Source organism: Ciconia boyciana, chromosome 28 (genome assembly GCF_034638445.1).
Source record: "Ciconia boyciana chromosome 28, ASM3463844v1, whole genome shotgun sequence".
In the NCBI taxonomy this organism is placed as follows: domain Eukaryota; kingdom Metazoa; phylum Chordata; class Aves; order Ciconiiformes; family Ciconiidae; genus Ciconia; species Ciconia boyciana.
In genome coordinates, this window is record NC_132961.1 from 1647855 (window position 1) to 1668526 (window position 20672).

General features: G+C 63.5%; 1 protein-coding gene across 1 annotated transcript in view; it reads left to right on the forward strand.

Moving 5' to 3' along the window:
• The window catches only part of LOC140644723 (glycogen [starch] synthase, muscle-like), a 32376-nt gene that overhangs the window by 5343 nt on the left and 6361 nt on the right, over positions 1 to 20672 (forward strand). Inside the window, exons 4-14 of the mRNA XM_072847786.1 lie at positions 2490 to 2681; positions 5217 to 5402; positions 6992 to 7136; positions 9487 to 9604; positions 11934 to 12054; positions 14234 to 14340; positions 16107 to 16166; positions 16269 to 16347; positions 16472 to 16585; positions 17850 to 17976; positions 18267 to 18362. Of these exons, the coding sequence (XP_072703887.1) occupies positions 2490 to 2681; positions 5217 to 5402; positions 6992 to 7136; positions 9487 to 9604; positions 11934 to 12054; positions 14234 to 14340; positions 16107 to 16166; positions 16269 to 16347; positions 16472 to 16585; positions 17850 to 17976; positions 18267 to 18362 (1345 nt within the window). The remainder of the gene's footprint in view (positions 1 to 2489; positions 2682 to 5216; positions 5403 to 6991; positions 7137 to 9486; positions 9605 to 11933; positions 12055 to 14233; positions 14341 to 16106; positions 16167 to 16268; positions 16348 to 16471; positions 16586 to 17849; positions 17977 to 18266; positions 18363 to 20672) is intronic.

Sequence of the window (20672 nt, forward strand, 5' to 3'; positions counted from 1 at the left end):
GGGGACATTTTGGTCATTTTGGGGGATATTTAGGGTATTTTTGGCGATATTTAGGGCATTTTTGGGGACATTTAGACCATTTTTGGGGAAATTCAGGTCATTTTTGGGGATACTTAGACCATTTGTGGGCACATTTAGAGCATTTGGGGGACATTTAGATCATTTTGGGGAAAGTTTAGGTCTTTTGGGGGATATTTAGGATATTTTAGGGGACATTTAGATCATTTTGGGGGGATATTCAGGGCATTTTGGGGAAAATTTAGGGCATTTTGGGGGACACTTAGGGTATTTGGGGCGACATTTAGGTCATTTGGGGCAAAATTTAGATCATATTTGGGGAAATTTAGATCTTTTGGGGGAAATTTCGGTCATTTTTGGAGATATTTAGGTCATTTGGGGGGATATTTAGGTCAGTTTGGAGGAAATTTAGGGCATTTTGGGAGACATTCAGGGTATTTGGGGCAACATTTAGACCGTTTTGGGGGACATTTAGGCCATATTTGGGGACATTTAACGCACTATAGTGTACATTTAACCATTTTGGGGGATGTTTAACTCATTTTAGGGAACATTCACCCATTTTGGGGGACACAATGCGTTTTTGTAGGTGATTAACTCATTTAGGGGGAGATTTATCCCATTTTTGGGTGACATTAACTCATTTTTGGGATTTTTAACCCATTTTGGCGGATGTTAAACCACTTTTGGGGAGATTTATCCCATTTGGGGGGGCATTGACCCTTTTTTGGGGACATTTAACCGCTGTTTGGGAACCATTAACACAGTTTCGGTGCCATTTAACCCATTTTTGCGCACTTTTAAGACATTTTGGGGCATGTTAACTCTTTTTGGGGGTGTTTAACCCGTTCTGGGGGACATTTAACTCATTTTGGGGACATTTAATGCATTCTGAGAGATGTTTAACCCATTTTGGGGGGACATTTAACCCATTTTGGGGGACATTTAACCCATTTTGGGGGGACATTTAACTCATTTTGGGGGACATTTAACCCATTTTGGGGGGATATTAACCCATTTTGGGGATGTTTAACGTATTTTTGGGGATGTTTAACCCCTTTTGGGGGGACATTAACCCAATTTGGGGACATTTAACCCATTTTTGGGGACATTTAATCTCTTTTGGGGGGACATTAACCCATTGTCGGGGTCATTAACCCATTGTGGGAGGACATTAACCCATTTTGGGAATGTTTAACCCATTTTGGATAACATATAACCCATTTTGGGGACATTTAACGCATTTTTGGGGACGTTTCATCCATTTTGGAGGGATATTAACCCATTTTGGGGATGTTTAACCCATTTTTGAGGACGTTTAACCCATTGTGGGGGGACATTAACCCAATTTAGGGACATTTGATGCATTTTTGGGGACGTTTAATCCATTGGGGGGGACATTAACCCAATTTGGGGACATTTAATGCATTTTTGGGGAAGTTTAAGCCCTTTTGGGGGGACATTAACCCATTTTGGGGACATTTAATTCATTCTGGGGGGACATTAACCCATTTTGGGGGCACATTAACCCATTTTTTGGGTCATTTAACCCATTTTGGAGGCACATTAACCCATTTTTGGGGACATTTAACCCATTTGGGGGGACATTTAACTCATTCTGGGGGATGTTTAACCCATTTTGGGGGGACATTAACCTGTCGTGGGGTGACATTAACCCATTCTGGGAGGACATTAACCCATTTTGGGGGCACATTAACCCGTTTTTGGGGACATTTAACACATTTTGGGGACATTTAACCCATTTGGGGATCATTTAACCCATTTTGGGGGACATTTAACCCATTTTGGGGGACGTTTAACCCATTTTGAGGGACATTAACCCATTTTTTGGGTCATTTAACCCATTTTTGAGGCACATTAACCCATTTTTGGGGTCATTTAACCCATTTTGGGGACATTTAAGCCATTTGGGGATCATTTAACTCATTCTGGGGGACATTTAACCCATTTTGGGGGACGTTTAACCCATTTTGGGGGACATTAACCTGTTGTGGGGTGACATTAACCCATTCTGGGAGGACATTAACCCATTTTGGGGCACATTAACCCATTTTGGGGACATTTAACACATTTTGGGGACATTTAACCCATTTGGGGATCATTTAACTCATTCTGGGGGACATTTAACCCATTTTGGGGGACGTTTAACCCATTTTGGGGGGACATTAACCTGTCGTGGGGTGACATTAACCCATTCTGGGAGGACATTAACCCATTTTGGGGGCACATTAACCCATTTTTTGGGTCATTTAACCCATTTTTGGGGACGTTTAACCCATTCGGGGCTGTACGTGCCTGGGGGTACCCCCCTTGGGAAGCCATTTTCGGGCGTTTGGGGGTGCCGAGGGGTTTGGCGTGCCCCGTTTCGGGCTGCAGGCTGATGGAGGGAAGTCTTGCCGGGGCGTTTGGGGGTGCTGAAGATTTTGGGGTGCCTGTTTTTTGGGGTGCAGGTGCACTTTGGGCGCTGGCTGATCGAGGGGAGCCCGGCCGTGGTGCTGCTGGATGTGGGGGCCACGGCCTGGAGCCTGGAGCGCTGGAAGGGGGAGCTGTGGGAGAGCTGCGCCATCGGCGTCCCCTGGTACGACCGGGAGGCCAACGACGCCGTCCTCTTCGGCTTCCTCGTCGCCTGGTTCCTCGGGGAGGTGAGTTTTGGGGGTCCCCGGGGGATCTTAGGGTGCCTGCGGGGGGTCTTGGGGAGTTTTGGGGCTCCTGAGGGCTTTTGGGGTTCTCTGGCACCTCTTGGGCTTCCTCGTCGCCCGGCTCCTCGGGAGGTGAGTTTTGGGGTCCCCGGGGGTTTTGGGCATCCCTAGGGGGTTTTTGGGAGTCCCCAGGGGGTCTTGGGGAGTTTTAGGGCCCCTGAGGGGTTTGGGGGGGCCTGAGGGGTTTTGGGGTTCTCTGGCACCTCTTGGGCTTCCTCGTTGCCCGGTTCCTCGGGGAGGTGAGTTTTGGGGGTCCCCGGGGGGTTTTGGGCATCCCTAGGGGGGGTTTTGGGGTCCCCAGGGGTGGTCTTGGGGAGTTTTAGGGCCCCTGAGGGGTTTAGAGAGGCCCCTGAGGGGTTTTGGGGTTCTCTGGCACCTCTTCGGCTTCCTCGTCGCCTGGTTCCTCGGGGAGGTGAGTTTTGGGGTCCCCGGGGATCTTAGGGTGCCTGCGGGGGTCTTGGGGGAGTTTTGGGGCTCCTGAGGGCTTTTGGGGGTTCTCTGGCACCTCTTGGGCTTCCTCGTCGCCCGGCTCCTCGGGAGGTGAGTTTTGGGGTCCCCGGGGGTTTTGGGCATCCCTAGGGGGTTTTGGGAGTCCCCAGGGGGTCTTGGGGAGTTTTAGGGCCCCTGAGGGGTTTGGGGGGCCCTGAGGGGTTTTGGGGTCCCCTGGTACCTCTTCGGCTTCCTCGTCACCTGGTTCCTCGGGGAGGTAAGTTTTGGGGTCCCCAGGGGATCTTAGGGTGCCTGCGGGGGGTCTTGGGGAGTTTTGGGGCTCCTGAGGGCTTTTGGGGTTCTCTGGCACCTCTTGGGCTTCCTCGTCACCCGGCTCCTCGGGGAGGTGAGTTTTGAGGGTCCCCGGGGGTTTTGGGCATCCCTAGGGGGTTTTGGGAGTCCCCAGGGGGTCTTGGGGAGTTTTAGGGCCCCTGAGGGGTTTGGGGGGCCCTGAGGGGTTTTGGGGTCCCCTGGTACCTCTTCGGCTTCCTCGTCACCTGGTTCCTCGGGGAGGTGAGTTTTGGGGTCCCCGGGGGTTTTGGGCATGCCTAGGGGGTTTTGGGAGTCCCCAGTGGACTCTTGGGGAGTTTTAGGGCCCCTGAGGGGTTTTGGGGAGGCCCCTGAGGGGTTTTGGGGTTCTCTGGCACCTCTTGGGCTTCCTCGTCACCCGGCTCCTCGGGGAGGTGAGTTTTGAGGGTCCCTAGGGGGGTTTTGGGGGTCCCCAGTGGGCTCTTGGGGAGTTTTAGGGCCCCTGAGGGGTTTAGAGGGGCCCCTGAGGGGTTTTGGGGTTCTCTGGCACCTCCTCTTGGGCTTCCTCGTTGCCTGGTTCCTCAGGGGAGGTGAGTTTTGGGGGTCCCTAGGGGGTTTTGGCGGTCACCAGGGGCGTCTTGGGGGAGTTTTAGGGCCCCTGAGAGGCTTAGGGGGGCCCACGAGGGGTTTTTGCGGTCCTCTGGCACCTCCTCTTCGGCTTCCTCGTCGCCTGGTTCCTCGGGGAGGTGAGTTTTGGGGGTCCCCAGGGGATCTTAGGGTGCCTGCGGGGGGGTCTTGGGGGAGTTTTGGGGCCCCTGAGGGCTTTTGGAGGTCCTCTGGTACCTCCTCTTTGGCTTCCTCATTGCCCGGTTTCTCGGGGAGGTGAGTTTTGGGGGTCCCTAGGGGTTTTGGGGTCCCCAGGGGGCTCTTGAGGGAGTTTTGGGGCCCCTGAGGGGTTTTGGGGGTCCTCTGGTACCTCCTCTTTGGCTTCCTCATCACCTGCTTCCTTATGAAGGTGGGGTTTGGGGGTCCCCAGGAGGTTTTGGGGGTCCCCAGGGGGCTCTTAGAGGTCCTCGAGGGGGTTTGGGGGGTCCCTGAGAGGCTGCGGCTGCTTTGGCTGATTTGTTGCTTTGTTTCTCGTTGAGGCGGCTTTTGGGGGTCCCTGGGGGAAGTTGGGGTCCCTGAGGGGGTTGGGGGTTCCTGGGGGGTTGGGGTTCCTTGGGGGATCTTGGGGTCCCTGGGGAGTTTGAGGGGGCCCTGAGGCGGTTTTGGGGACCCTGGGGGTCAGAGTCCCTGAAGGGCTTTGGGGTCCCCAGGAGGGGGTGGGGGTCCCAGAGGAGGCTTGGGGATCCCAGAGGGGGGTTGGGGTCCCTGGGGGAGGGTTGGGGTTCCTTGGGGTCCCTGGGGAAGTTTGAGGGGGGCCCTGAGGGGGTTTTGGGGGACCCTGGGAGAGGCCAGAGTCCCTCAAGGGGTTGGGGGTCACTGGGGGGGGGGGTGTGTTTCCTTGGGGGCTCTTGGGGGTCCCTGGGGAAGTTTGAGGGGGACCCTGAGGTGGTTTTGGGGACCCCGGGGTCAGAGTCCCCGAAGGGGTCGGGACCCCATGGGGGTGAGCAGCCCCATGGCGGGGGCGGGGGGTCTTAAGAGGGGACCCAGGGTTCCGGGTGCCCCTCGGAGGGGTGTGGGGGTGGTGCGTGACACGGGGGGGTGCGGTGACGGTGACGCTGTTGGGGGGGGTGGCAGTTTGCGGCGCAGAGCGAGGAGCGTCCCTTCATCGTGGGGCACTTCCACGAGTGGCTGGCGGGGCTGGGGCTGGTGCTGAGCCGGGCGCGGCGGCTGCCGGTGGCCACCATCTTCACCACCCACGCCACCCTGCTGGGCCGCTACCTCTGCGCCGGCAGCGTGGACTTCTACAACAACCTGCACAGCGTGAGTGGGGAGGGGAGGGGGGGACACGGGGGGGAGGGGGGGACACGAGTGGGGGAGATGGGGGGAACTAAGGGAGGGGGAGCTGGGGTGAGGGGGACTTGGGGAGGGGTGGACCAAGGGGGGAACCCAGTGGGAGGGGACTGGGGGGGAACTTGGGGGGGGGAACTAAGGGAAGGGGGTCTGGGGTGGGGGAACCTGAGGAGGGGTGGACCGGGGGAACCCAGTGATAGGGAGATTGGGGGAACTAAGGGAGGGGGAACTAAGGGAGGGGGATCTGGGGTGGGGGAACGTGAGGAGGGGTGGACCGAGGGGGAACGCAGTGGGAGGGGACTGGGGGAACTAAGGGAGGGGAACTAAGGGAGGGGGATCTGGGGTGGGGGAACCAAGGGAAGCGGGGTCTGGGGTGGGGGGACTTGCGGAGGGGTGGACCGGGGGGGAACCCAGGGAGAGGGGGATTGGGGGAACTAAAGGAAGGGGGAACTTGGGGTGGGGGCCCTGAGAGGGGCGGACAGGGGAGGGGAACCCAAGGAGAAGGGGACTGGGGGAGATTTGGGGGAGGAACCTCAGGTGGGGAAACTAAGGGAGGGGGACCTGGGGAGGGGCGGACCGGGGGGGAACGCAGGGAAGGGGGATTGGGGGGGACGACCTCAGGTAGGGGAACCCAGGGAGAGGGGATCTGGGGCTGGGGGGGACATAGGGAGGGACGGACCTGGGGCCTAGGTGTATGGGGGGGTGCCCTGGTGCATGCTGGGAGGCAGGAGGGGTCAAGGGCCACTCTAGTGCATTGTGGGATGCTGGGGGGTCACTGGTGCATTGTGGGACCCTGGGGTTGACCTCGGTGCATCATGGGATGCTGGGGGTCACCCCAGTGCATTGTGGGATGCTGGGGGTCATCTCGGTGCCCTGTAGGGCACTGGGAGTGTCAGGGTTGCCCCAGTGCATGCTGGGAAGCTGGGGGTCAGGGGCTGCCCCAGTGCATCATGGGATGCTGGGGGTGCCCCGGTGCATTGTGGGATGCTGGGGGTCATCTTAGGGCACTGTAGGCCATTGGCGGGTGGGGGTGTGGGGGTCAGGGTGGCCCCAGTGCATGCTGGGAAGCTGGGGTCAGGGGCCGCCCCAGTGCATCATGGGATGCTGGGGTCACCCGGTGCATTGTGGGGTGCTGGGGGTCACCTCAGTGCCCTGTAGGACATTGGGGGTGGTTAGGGTTGCCCCAGTGCATGCTGGGAAGCTGGGGGTCAGGGGCCACCCCGGTGCATTGTGGGATGCTGGGGGTGCCCTGGTGCATTGTGGGATGCTGGGGGTCACCTCAGTGCCTTGTAGGACACTGGGGGGGGGAGGGTGTCAGGGTTGCCCCAGTGCATGCTGGGAAGCTGGGGCTCAGGGGCACCCCGGTGCATTGTGGGATGCTGGGGGTCACCTCAGTGCCTTGTAGGACACTGGGGGGGGGGGGGAGGGTGTCAGGGTTGCCCCAGTGCATGCTGGGAAGCTGGGGCTCAGGGGCCGCCCCGGTGTACTGTGGGATGCTGGGGGTGCCCCCGGTGCCTCATGGGATGCTGAGGGCGCCCCGGTGCATTGTGGGTGCGCAGTTCGACGTGGACAAGGAGGCCGGGGAGCGGCAGATCTACCACCGGTACTGCCTGGAGCGGGCGGCCGCCCACTGCGCCCACGTCCTCACCACCGTCTCCCACGTCACCGCCGCCGAGGCCGAGCACCTCCTCAAGCGCAAGCCCGGTGGGCACCCCACGGCCCCCCCCCGGGGGATGGGGGGCACCCCAAAAAACCCCAACAGGCCCGGAGGGGGGGGGGGGAACGGGGGAGCCCAGCACCCTGGTGGGGACCCCGGGGTGGCCGTAGGGGTCCCTGCGGCCGTTCAGGGGCCTCAGGAGCTCCATGGGGGTGCTGCCATGGGGACCCCGACACCTTCGGGGGGACCCCAACATCCCCAGGGGGACCCCAACACCCTCAGGGGGACCCCAGCAGCCCCAGGGGGACCCCAACACCCTCAGGGGGACCCCAACATCCCCAGGGGGACCCCAACATCCCCAGGGGGACCCCAACACCCTCAGGGGGACCCCAGCAGCCCCAGGGGGACCCCGACATCCCCACAGGGACCTTGGCACCCCAATGGGGGGACCCCAACATCCCCAGGGGGACCCCAATAGCTTCATGGGAGGACCCCAGCATCTTTGGGGGAACCCCGGCATTCCCATAGGAACTCCGATATCCTCAGGGGGACCCCGATATTCCCAGGAGGACCCCAACATCCCCAGGGAGACCCTAACACCCTCAGGGGGACCCCAGCAGCCTCAGGGGGACCCCGACATCCCCACAGGGACCCTGGCACCCCAATGGGGGGACCCCAACACCCTCAGGGGGACCCCAGCAGCCTCAGGGGGACCCCAAGAGCCCTGGGGGGACCCTGACATCTCCATAGGGACCCTGGCACCCCAATGGGTGGACCCCAACATCTTCAGGGGGAGCCCAACAACTTCATGAGGGAACCCCAGCATCCATGGGGGAACCCCAACACTCTCATGGGGTCCCCAACATTCCCAGGGGGACCCCAACATCCCCACAGGGACCCCGGCACCCCACTGGGGGGAGCCTGGCACCCTCAGGGGGACCCCAACACCATCAGGGGGACCCCAACACCCTCAGGAGGACCCCGACAGCCCCAGGGGGACCCCGACATCCCTAGGGGGACCCCAACAACTCCATGAGGGGACCCCAACATCCCTGGGGGGACCCCGGCACTCCCATAGGGACCCCAACACCCTCAGGGGGACCCCGACATCTCCACAGGGACCCTGGCACCCCAATGGGGGGACCCCAACATCCCCAGGGGAACCCCAACACCCCAGGGGGACCCCAACACCCTCAGGGGGACCCCGACATCCCCACAGGGACCCTGGCACCCCAATGGGGGGACCCCGGCACTCCCATAGGGACCCCAACATGCTCATGGGGACCCTGATTTTCCCAGGGGGACCCCAACATCCCCACAGGGACCCCGGCACCCCAATGGGGGGAGCCTGGCACCCTCAGGGAACCCCAACACCCATGGGGACCCCCCAACACCACCCAGGGGACCCCAACATCCCCCGGGGGACCCCAACAACTCCATGAGGGGACCCCAACATCCCTGGGGGGACCCCAGCACTCCCATAGGGACCCCGACAGCCTCATGGGGACCCCAACATTCCCACAGGATCCTTGGCACCCTAAGGGGGGACCCCAACACCCTCATGGGGACCCCAACAGCCCCAGGGGGACCCTGACATCTCCGGGGGGGACCCCAGCGCTTTCATGGGGACCCCAACATCCCCACGGGAACTCCAAGGGAAACACCAAGACCCCACAGGGACCCCAACACCCCCAGGGGGGACCCCGACATCCCCAAGGGGACCCCAGCACATCCAGGGGGGACCCCAAGACCCCACAGGAACCCCGACACCCCCATGGGGACCCCCAACACCCCATGGGGGGGCCTAACACACCCATGGGAGATTTATTGCCCCCACAGAGACCCCAGGACCCCCCAGGGGGTTCCCAGCACCCCCACAGGGACCCCAGCACCCCCACAGGGACCCCAACACCCCCCCAGGGTCCCCTAGGAGATCCCAGGCACCCCATCACTCCCAGGGGGACCCAGATGTTTGGGGGGTCCCCTCACCCCCTGTGCGCCCCCCGCAGTCCTGGTAACCCCCAAACCCCGAGGAGACCCCAAAAGCCGTGGGGACTCATCACCCCTCCCCAGGTCCCCTGTCACCCTCCGAAGCACCCAAGCGTCCCCAGGGACCCCATCCCCCAGAAGAACCCAAGCATTTGGGGAACCCCCCATGTCATCTTTCCTAGACCTAGTGACCCCCATTCTCGGGGGACCCCAAAATCTCTGAGAGACCCATCACCCCCAGGACCCCCATCACCTCTAGAAGAACCCAAGCAGCCCCAGATGGACCCAGGTGTCCCCAAATGTCCCCAGATGGACCCGGGTGTCTGTGGGGGGGGACCCACATCACCCTTAGAGGGACCCAGGTGTTTGGGGGACCCCCCCTCACCCCCTTTTCCCCCCTCCCATCAGATTTGGTGACCCCCAACGGCCTCAACGTCCGCAAGTTCTCGGCCATGCACGAGTTCCAGAACCTGCACGCCCAGAGCAAAGCTCGCGTCCAGGAGTTCGTCAGGGGACACTTCTACGGGTCGGTGTCCCCAAAATGGGGGGGACCCCAGCATCCGGGGGGCCAGGAGTCTGGGGGACCCAGAAGTCTGGGGGGGACCCAGGAGTCCGGGGAGACAGAGGTATTTGGGGGGGATAGAGGTTTTTGGGGTGCAGATGGATTTTTGAGGGAGGAACTAGGGAAGCCAGGAGTTTGGGGGGACCCCGGCATCCTGGGGGGACCGAGAAGTTTGGGGGGACCCAGGAGTTTGGGGGGACCCCGGCATCCTGGGGGGACCGAGAAGTTGGGGGGGAGCCAGGAGTTTGGGGGACCCCGGCATCCTGGGGGGACCGAGAAGTTTGGGGGGAGCCAGGAGTTTGGGGGGACCCCGGCATCCTGGGGGGACCGAGAAGTTTGGGGGAGCCAGGAGTTTGGGGCGGACCCCGGCATCCTGGGGGGGACCGAGAAGTTTGGGGGGACCAAGAAGTTGGGGGGAGCCAGGAGCTTGGGGGGGACCCCGGCATCCTGGGGGGGACCGAGAAGTTGGGGGGACCCAGGAGTTTGGGGGGACCCCGGCATCCTGGGGGAGGGCCGAGAAGTTTGGGGGGACCCAGGATTTAGGGGGACCCAGGAGTCCAGAGGGGACCTAGAAGTTTGGGGAGACAGAGGCATCTGGGGGGGGGGACAGAGGTTTTGGGGTACAGGTGATTCTCGGAGGGAACTGGGTGCCCAAAGGGGACCCAAAAGTTTGGGGGGGGCCCAGGAGCTCAGGGGGACCCAGGAGTTTTGGGGGTCCCAGGCATCCGGGGAGACAGAGGCATCTGGGGGGCATCCCCAGTTCTGGGGGACCCAGATCTGGGGGGCACCCAAGTGGCTGGGGGACCCAGGCGGCTGCCGGGTGAGCTGTGGGTGCTGGGGGCATTGGAGGGGTTGGGGGGTCTTGAGTGGGGGTCTGGGGGGTTGGGGGTTCCCAGGGGTTTTGGGGTGCCCTGGGGGGTTGAGAGACATTTAGGGGGATCGGGGGGGTTGGGGGTGTCAGAGAGCTTGGAGGGAGTTTGGGGGATCGGAGGGATTGGGGGGCTCTTGGGGGGTCTGGGGGCTCAGGGGTTCCCAGGGGTTTTGGGGTGCCCTGGGGGTCCGGGGTGGTTTGGGGGTGTCAGAGAGGTTATAGGGGATTTTGGGGGTTCTAGGGGGGATCGGAGGGATTGGGGGGCTATTGGGGGGTCGTGGGTCTCTCAGGGGATTTTGGGGTGTCACAGAGGAAAATTTGGGGGGTCTGGGGTAGGTTGGGGGGTCAGAGGGGGTTTGGGGGGATTGGGGGCTCTTGGGGGGGGTCAGGAGGCTCTCAGAGGGTTTTGGGGTGCCGTGGAGGGAAATTTGGGGGGTCTGGGGTGGGTTGGGGGATCTGGAGCGGCCTAGGGGTATTTGGAGGGTCTGGGGGATTGGCAGGGTTGGGGGTCTCTTGGGGGGTTCAGGGGGAGTCGGGGGGTTTGGGGGCTCCCAGGGGTTTTGGGGGCTCCCAGGGAGTTTTGGGGTCCCACAGAGGGAGATTTGGGGGTCCAGGGTGGGTTGGGGGGTGTCAGAGAGGTTAGAGGGGGTCTGGGGGTCTGGCTGGGAATCAGAGGGGTCAGGGGAGTCGGGGGGTTGGGGGCTCCCAGGGGTTTTGGGGGCTCCCAGGGAGTTTTGGGGTCCCACAGAGGGAGATTTGGGGGTCCGGGGTGGGTTGGGGGTGTCAGAGAGGTTAGAGGGGGTTTGGGGGTCTGGGTGGCAATCGGAGGGGTCGGGGGTTCTTGGGGGGTTTGGGGGCTCCCAGGGGTTTTGGGGGCTCCCAGGGGATTTTGGGGTGCCACAGAGGGAGATTTGGGGCAGCCGGGGTGGGTTGGGGGTGTCAGAGAGGTTAGAGAGGGTTTGGGGGGTCTGTGGGGGATCGGAGGAGTCGGGAGGTTCTTGGGGGGCCGGGGGAGTCAGGGGCTTTGGGGGCTCCCAGGGGTTTTGGGGCTCCCAGGGAGTTTTGGGGTCCCACAGAGGGAGATTTGGGGGTCCGGGGTGGGTTGGGGGTGTCAGAGAGGTTAGAGGGGTTTGGGGGTCTGGGTGGGAATCAGAGGGTCGGGGGAGTTGGGGGGTTTGGGGGGCTCCCAGGGGTTTTGGGGGCTCCCAGGGGATTTTGGGGTGCCACAGAGGGAGATTTGGGGCAGCCAGGGGGTTGGGGGTGTCAGAGAGGTTAGAGAGGGTTTGGGGGTCTGTGGGGGATCGGAGGAGTTGGGAGGTTCTTGGGGGGTCCGGGGGAGTCGGGGGTTTGGGGGGCTCCCAGGGGGTTTTGGGGGGCTCCCAGGGGGTTTTGGGGTGCCCCGGGGTGACGGGGTCCCCGCAGGCACCTGGATTTCGACCTGGACAAGACGCTGTTCTTCTTCATCGCGGGGCGGTACGAGTTCTCCAACAAAGGGGCCGACATCTTCCTGGAGGCGCTGGCGCGGCTCAACTACCTGCTGCGGGTGACCGGGGGGGACAGCGGGGACAGCGGGGGACAAGGGGGACGGGGGGTGGGGACACAGGGGGAGACACGGGGGACAGGGGGCACGGGGGATGGGGGACACGGGGGATGTGGGGGATGTGGGGACATGGGGACAGAGGAAGACACGGGGCTGGGGTCACACGGGGATGGCGGGGACATGGGGACACGGGGGATGTGGGGGGTATGGGGACACCGAGGGGAGACACGGGGGATGGGGGACACGGGGGATGGGGGACACGGGGGATGTGGGGGACGTGGGGACACGGGGGATGGGGGCACAGGGGATTGTTGGGGGATGTGGGGACACGGGGGATGGGGGGGTATGGGGACACCGAGGGGAGACACGGGGGATGGGGGACACGGGGGATGGGGGGACACAGGGGATGTGGGGGACGTGGGGACACGGGGGATGGGGGCACAGGGGATGTGGGGGACGTGGGGGATGTGGGGACATGGGGACAGAGGAAGAGACGGGGCCGGGGTCGCAGGGGGATGGGGGACGTGGGGACAAGGCAGACGGGGGGTGTGGGGACACGGGGGAGACACAGGGGACAGGGGGACACGGGGGGATGGGGGACGCAGGGGATGTGGGGGACGTGGGGACGAGGGGGACACAGGGGGACGTGGGGGGTATGGGGACACCGGGGGGACAGGGGTCACAGGGGGATGGGGGGGATGTGGGGACATGGGGACAGAGAGGGTCACAGGGACGGGGTTACAGGGGGACAGGGGGACGTGGGGACACGGGGGACACGGGGGGAGACAACGGGGGACAGGGGATACGGGGGATGGGGGACGCAGGGGATGTGGGGACATGGGGACAGGGACACATGGGGGATGGGGTCACGGGGGACGGGGGGGACATGGGGACACGGGGGACGTGGGGGACACAGGGACATTTGGGACCAGGGGCTGTTTGGGGACATGGGGGACATTTGGGGACATGAGGGACATTTGGGATCAATAGACATTTGGGACAGAGCAGATGTTTAGGGACAGGGGACATTTGGGGGCACTTTTGGGGACACAGGGGTCATAGAAGCCATTTGGAGCCGGGGGAGATGTTTGGGGACATTTGGGGACGTCGGAGCTGTTTGGGGACGTTTGGGGACACAGAGGACATTTGGGATTAGGGAGGAATTTGGGGACAAGGGAGGCATTTGAAGACGGAGGGGACATTTGGGGACACAGGGGACATTTAGGGACATGGAAGCCATTTGGAGGTAGGGGAGAGGTTTGGGGACATTTGGGGACGTTTGGGGACAAGGAAACATTTGGGGCCAGGGGCTGTTTGGGGACATAGGGAACATTTGGGGACATGAGGGACATTTGGGGTCAGGGAGATACTTAGGGACAGGGGACATTTGGGGCTAGGGGTGACATTTGGGGACATGGGGGTTGTTTGAGGCTGGGGGGGATATTTGGGGCCAGGGGACATTTGGGGACAGTTGGGGACATGAGGGACATTTGACGTCAGGGAGATATTTGGGGACGGGTAATGTTTGAGCCTGGGAGGGGACATTTGGGGCCAGGGGACATTTGGGGACACAGGGGACATTTGGGGCCAGGGGCTGTTTGGGGACATTTGGGGACACAAGAGACATTTGGGGTCGGGGAGACGTTTGGGGACAGGGGACATTTGGGGACATGGGCACTGTTTGGGGCCAGAGGGACGTTTGGGGACAGAGAGGATGTTTGGGGCTGTTTGGGGACATTTAGGGGCCAGGGGCTGTTTGGGGACATAGGGGACATTTGGGGACATGAGGGACATGTGGGGTTGGGAGACATTTGGGGACAAGGGGGATGTTTAGGGACAAGGGACGTTTGGGGGCACTTTTGGGGACACAGGGGACATAGAAGCCATTTGGAGCCGGGGGAGATGTTTGGGGACATTTGGGGACGTCGGAGCTGTTTGGGGACGTTTGGGGACACAGAGGACATTTGGGGACAGGGGCTGTTTGGGGACATAGGGGACATCCGGAGACAAGGGGACATTTGGGACCAGGGAGGGGATGTTTGTGGCTGGGGGGAGGGGGAGGGGGGGACACACGGACATTTGGAGGTAGGAGACGTTTGGGGACAAGGGGACACTTGGGGTCAGGGGACATTTGGGGACACTTGGGGACACTGGGGGACAGAGGGGACGCGTGGCCCCGCAGGTGAACGGCAGCGAGGTGACGGTGGTGGCCTTCTTCATCATGCCGGCCCGGACCAACAACTTCAACGTGGAGTCGCTGAAGGGCCAGGCCGTGCGCAAGCAGCTCTGGTGGGACCCCGAACCCGGGGACCCCCAAACCCCGGGGACCCCCCGAAACCCCAGGGACCCCCCCCCAGGGGACCCCCAAAGCCCAGGGATCCCCCCCAAAACCCTGCAAAGGATCTCCCAAAGCCCAGGGACCCCCCGAAACCGCAGAGACCCCCCCAAAGCCTCCCAGGGGACCCCCAAAGCCCAGGGACCCCCAAAACCCCCTCAGGGACCCCCCAAACCTCCCAGGGGATCCCCAAGCCCAGGGACCCCAAAACCCCCCAGGGACCCCCTCAAACCTCCCAGGGGATCCCCCAAGCCCAGGGACCCCCGAAACCGCAGAGACCCCCCAAAGCCTCCCAGGGGACCCCAAAGCCCAGGGACCCCGAAACCTCCCCCAGGGACCCCCCAAACCTCCCAGGGGATCCCCCACTCCCAGGGACCCCCAAACCACAGAGACCCCCCAAAACCTCCCAGGGGACCCCCAAAGCCCAGGGACCCCGAAACCTCCCCCAGGGACCCCCAAACCTCCCAGGGGATCCCCCACTCCCAGGGACCCCCAAAACCACAGAGACCCCCCAAAACCTCCCAGGGGACCCCATAGCCCAGGGACCCCCAAAACCCCCTCCCAGGGACCCCCGAAACCACAGGGACCCCACCCAAACCTCCCAGGGGATCCCCCCACTCCCAGGGACCCCCAAAACCACAGAGACCCCCCAAAGCTCCCCAGGGGACCCCAAACCCCCAGGGATCTCTCAAACCCCAGGGACCCCCTGAAATCACAGAGACCCCGAAACCCCAAGGGACCCCAAAAGCACAGAGACCCCAGGGGACCCCAAAACCTCTCAGGGATCCCCAAAACCCCAGGGGACCCCAAAACCCCGGGATCCCCCAAACCCCCAGGGACCCCCAGGGACCCCAAACCCCTGGGGACTCCCCCCAAACCTCCCAGGGATCCCCCAAACCCCTAGGGACACCCCCGAAAATCTCCAGGGGTCCCCAAAACCTCAGGGACCCCCAAACCTCCCAGGGACCCCAAATCCCCGGGACCCCCCAAACTCCTGCAAAACCCCCAAAAGCTCCAGGGACCCCAAAATCCCCCAGGGACCCCCAAACCCCGGAGACCCCCAAAACCCCAAAGGACCCCAAACCCCCGGGGACCCCTCCCAAAAGCTCCAGGGACCCCCTAAACCCCCCAGGGATCCCCAAACTCCCGGACACCCCCTGAAACCCCGGGGACCCCCAAACCCCCAGGGACCCCCAAACTCCTGGACACCCCCTGAAACCCCGGGGACCCCAAACCCCCAGGGACCCCCAAACTCCCGGAGACCCCCTGAAACCCCCGGGGACCCCAAACCCCCCAGGGACCCCCAAACTCCCGGAGACCCCCTGAAACCCCCGGGGACCCCCAACCCCCAGGGGCCCCCAAACTCCCGGAGACCCCTGAAACCCCCCGGGGACCCCAAACCCCAGGGACCCCCAAACTCCCAGAGACCCCCTGAAACCCCTGGGGACCCCAAACCCCCCAGGGACCCCCAAACTCCCGGAGACCCCCCAGGGACCCCAAACCCCCAGGGACCCCCAAACTCCCGGAGACCCCCGAAACCCCCAAATCCCTCAGGGACCCAGACATCCGGCAAAGCCCCACTCCCCCACCCCTCCTGGGGACCCCAGGCAGCCCCCACCCCACCCCTCCCCCACCAGGACACCCAGGGGTCCACATTTCCCCCTCCCAATATGAGACCCGGGGTCCGCGCTGACCCCCTCCCCCCATTTTCTCCCCCCAGGGACACGGCCAACGCCGTAAAGGAAAAATTTGGGAAGAAACTCTACGAATCGCTGCTGGTGTAAGCAACCCCCCCCCCACTCCCTCCCCCACTCCATTTTGGACACCCAGGGCCCTTATTTATTGGGGGGGTCTTCTTTAACCCCCCCCCAAATTTTTACAGGGGGAACCTCCCCGACATGAACAAGATGCTGGATCGGGAGGATTTCACCATGATGAAACGCGCCATCTTCGCCACCCAGGTACGCGTCCGTCTTCTTTTTTGGGGGGCAGGGGAGAGAAAAAGGGGGGGGGGGTGTCCCGGTCCAACCGGATGCTTGGGGACCCCCCCACTTTTTTGTCCTCCCCCCCCCTGTCTTTTCGCAGCGCCAGTCCTTCCCCCCCGTCTGCACCCACAACATGTTGGACGATGCCACCGACCCCATCTTGACCACGATCCGGCGCATCGGGCTCTTCAACAGCAGCAACGATCGGGTCAAGGTGACAATTGGGGACGTTTTTTTTGAGGGGGGGGGTGCAGGGATATTGGGGGGGCGAGGGATAGGGGTTAGGGGAGATGAAGGGGATTTTGGGGGTTTGGGGGGTTAAGGGAAGGTTTGAGGGGCTAAGAGGGTGTTTGGGGGTGTCTGTGGGGTTGAGGAGAGGATTGGGGGGTCCTTGGAGGGAGGGAGGGGTCCTGGGGAGTTCTAGGGGGTCCCAGGGGGTTGGGGGTGATCGGGTCAAGGTGACAATTGGGGACATTTTGGGGGGGCAGGGATAGTGGGGGGTGAGGATAGGGGTTAGGGGGTTAAGGGAAGGTTTGAGGGGCTAAGAGGGGTTTGGGGTGTCTGCGGGGTTGAGGAGAGGATTGGGGGGTCCTTGGAGGGAGGGAGGGTCCTGGGGAGTTCTGGGGGGTCCCAGGGGGTTGGGGGGTCTTTGGGGTCCTGGGGGTTTTTGGGGGTTTCCAGGGGGTCTGGGGGGTTCCAGGGGCATCTGGGGGTGCCAAGGGTGTCTGGGGGGTTCTAGGGGCATCTGGGGGTCCCAGGAGGGGTTTGGGGTTCCCGGGGGGGTCTGGGGGTTCCCAGGGGCATCTGGGGGTCCTGGGAGGGTTTGGGGTTCCCAGGGGGGTCTGGGGTTCCCAGGGTGTCTGTGGGGCCTCAGGGGGATCTGAGGGTTCCAGGGGGGTTTTGGGGTTCCTGGGCGGGTCTAGGGGCTCCCATGGGGAATCTGGGGGGTCTCAGGGGATCTGGGGGCTCCAGGGGGTTTGGAGGTTCCTGGGGGGTCTAGGGGTTCCCAGGGGGATCTGGGGGGGGTCTCAGGGGGTCTGAGGGTTCCCAGGGGTATCTGGGGGTCCTGGGGGGTTGGGGGTTCCCAGGGGGGTCTGGGGGTTCCCAGGGCCGTTTGAGGGTTCTCAGGGGAGTCTGGGGGCTCCCAGGGGGATCTGGGGGGGTCTCAGGGGGATCTGGGGGTCCCAGGAGGGATTTGGGGGTTCCCAGGGGGTCTGGGGGTTCCCAGGGCTCTCTGAGGGGTCTCGGGGGATTTGGGGGTTCCCAGGAGGAATCTGGGGTTCCGGGGGGTTGGGGGTTCCCACAGGGGATCTGGGGGGTCTCAAGGGGATCTGGGGGTTCCAGGGGCATCTGGGGGTTCCAGGGGAGTTTATGGGCTCCTGGGGGGTCTGGGGGCTCCCAGGGGGATCTGGGGGTCCCAGGGAGGGTTTTGGGGTGCTGGGGGGGCGGTCATGACTCTGTGTGTGTCCCCCCCCCAGATCATCTTCCACCCCGAGTTCCTGTCCTCCACCAGCCCCCTCCTGCCCGTCGACTACGAGGAGTTCGTCCGGGGGTGTCACTTGGGGGTCTTCCCCTCTTACTACGAACCTTGGGGGTACACCCCGGGTAAGAGCACCCCAAAATGCCTGGATCCTCCCCCCCCCCCGACACCTGGGTCCCCCCCAAACTCCTGGGTCCCCAGATGAGCCCGGGGTGGGGGGGGGGGTGGTTCCAACTCCCAAACTCTTGGGGTCCCCCCCTGAACACCTGGGTCCCCCGTGAAAACCTGGGTCCTCAGGAGAACCATGGGGGTCCCCTCCCCGGATGCCTGGGTCCCCTCCCGGACACTTGGGTTCCCCCCCAGATGTTGGGGTGCCCCCGTTGACCCCCATTTTTGCATCCCCCCCTTCTCCAAGCTGAGTGCACGGTCATGGGCATCCCCAGCGTCTCCACCAACCTCTCGGGGTTCGGGTGTTTCATGGAGGAGCACATCGCCGACCCCTCCGCCTACGGTCAGCCCCGACGCCGGGACCCATGGGTGGGGGGTCCCCAGACACCTGGACCCATGGGTGGGGGGTCCCTAGATTCCTGGGTCCTTGGGTGGGGGGGTCCCCAGAATCCTGGGTCCTTGGGTGAGGGTCCCCAGATGCTTGGGTCCTTGGGTGGGGTTCCCCAGATGCCTGGGTCCTTGGGTGGGGGTCCATGGACATCTAGGTCCTTGGGTAGGGGTCCCCAGATGCTGGAGTCCTTGGGTGGGGGTCCCCTGACACCTGGACCCATGGGTGGGGGTCCCTAGACTCCTGGGTCCTTGGGTGGGGGTCCCCAGACTCCTGGGTCCCCAGCTGCCTGGGTTCTCCAGCCTCTGGATGCCTGGGTCTTTGGGTGGGGGTCCCCAGACGTCTGGGTCCTTGGGTGGGGGTCCCTGGATGCCTGCGTCTTTGGGTGGGGGTCCCCGGATATCTAGGTCCTTGGGTGGGGGGTCCCCAGAATCCTGGGTCCTTGGGTGAGGGTCCCCAGATGCTTGGGTCCTTGGGTGGGGTTCCCCAGATGCCTGGGTCCTTGGGTGGGGGGTCCGTGGACATCTAGGTCCTTGGGTAGGGGGTCCCCAGATGCTGGAGTCCTTGGGTGGGGGCTCCCCAGACACCTGGACCCATGGGTGAGGGTCCCCAGACACCTGAGTCTTTGGGTAGGGGGTCCCCAGACTCCTGGGTCCCCAGCTGCCTGGGTTCTCCAGCCTCTGGATGCCTGGGTCTTTGGGTGGGGGTCCCCAGACGTCTGGGTCCTTGGGTGGGGGTCCCTGGATGCCTGCGTCTTTGGGTGGGGGTCCCCGGATATCTAGGTCCTTGGGTGGGGGGTCCCCAGATGCCAGAGTCCTTGGGTGGGGGGGTCCGTGGACATCTAGGTCCTTGGGTGGGGGTCCCCAGATGCCAGAGTCCTTGGGTGGGGGTCTGCAGACATTAGGTCCTTGGGTAGGGGGTCCCCAGATGCTGGAGTCCTTGGGTGGGGGGTCCCCAGAATCCTGGGTCCTTGGATGGGGGTCCCTGGATGCCTGAATCTTTGGGTGGGAGGTCCTGGATGCTGGGGTCCTTGGGTGGGGGGTCCCCAGACACCTGGGTCCCTGGGTGGGGGGGGGTCCCTGGACACCTGGGTCCCCAGACCCCCATGTCCCTGGGTGCCTGGGTCCCTGGTTCCCCAAACACCAGGGTCCCCTGGTCCCTGGGTTCCCAACCATGGGTCCCCAGACATTTGGGTCCCCAACGGCTTGGGTTCCTGGGTCTCTGGGTCCCCAGACACCCATGTCCCGGGGTCCCCAAACACCTGGGTCCCTGAGTCCCCGACAGCCTGGGTGCCTGGACACTTGGGTCCTCGGGTCCCTGACCATCTGGGTCCCCGAGTCCCCGACTGCCTGGGTCCCCGGGTCCCCAACGGCCTGGGTCTCTGGACACTTGGGTGCTCGGGTCCCTGACCGTCTGGGTCCCCGGGTCCCCGAGTCCCCAACTGCCTGGGTCCCCGGGTCCCCAATGGCCTGGGTCCCTGGACACTGGGGTGCTCAGGTCCCCGACTGCTTGGGTCCCTGGACACTGGGGTTCTTGGGTCCCTGGGTCCCCAAGTCCCCAGCTGCTTGGGTCTTTGGGTCCCCAACTACCTGGGTCCCTGGACACTGGGGTGCTCGGGTCCCTGACCACCTGGGTCCCCGGGTCCCTGAGTCCCCGACTGCCCGGTTCTTTGGGTCCCCAACTACCTGGGTCCCCAGGTCCCCAACTGCCTGGGTCCCTGGACACTTGGGTCCTCGGGTCCCTGACCATCTGGGTCCCCGGGTCCCTGAGTCCCCGACTGCCTGGGTCTTTGGGTCCCCAACTACCTGGGTCCCCAGGTCCCCAACTGCCTGGGTCCCTGGACACTTGGGTGCTCGGGTCCCTGACCACCTGGGTCCCCGACCACCTGGGTCCCCGGGTCCCTGAGTCCCTGACTGCCCGGGTCTTTGGGTCCCCAACTACCTGGGTCCCTGGACACTGGGGTGCTCGTGTCCCTGACCGCCTGGGTCCCCGGGTCCCCAACTGCCTGGGTCCCTGGACACTTGGGTCCTCGGGTCCCTGACCGTCTGGGTCCCTGGGTCCCCGGGTCCCCAACTGCCTGGGTCCCTGGGCACCGGGGTTCTTGGGTCCCTGACCGTCTGGGTCCCCGGGTCCCAAAGTCCCCGACTGCCTGGGTCTTTGGGTCCCCAACTACCTGGGTCCCTGGACACTGGGGTGCTCGGGTCCCTGACCGCCTGGGGACCCGGGTCCCCAACTGCCTGGGTCCCTGGACACCGGGGTTCTCGG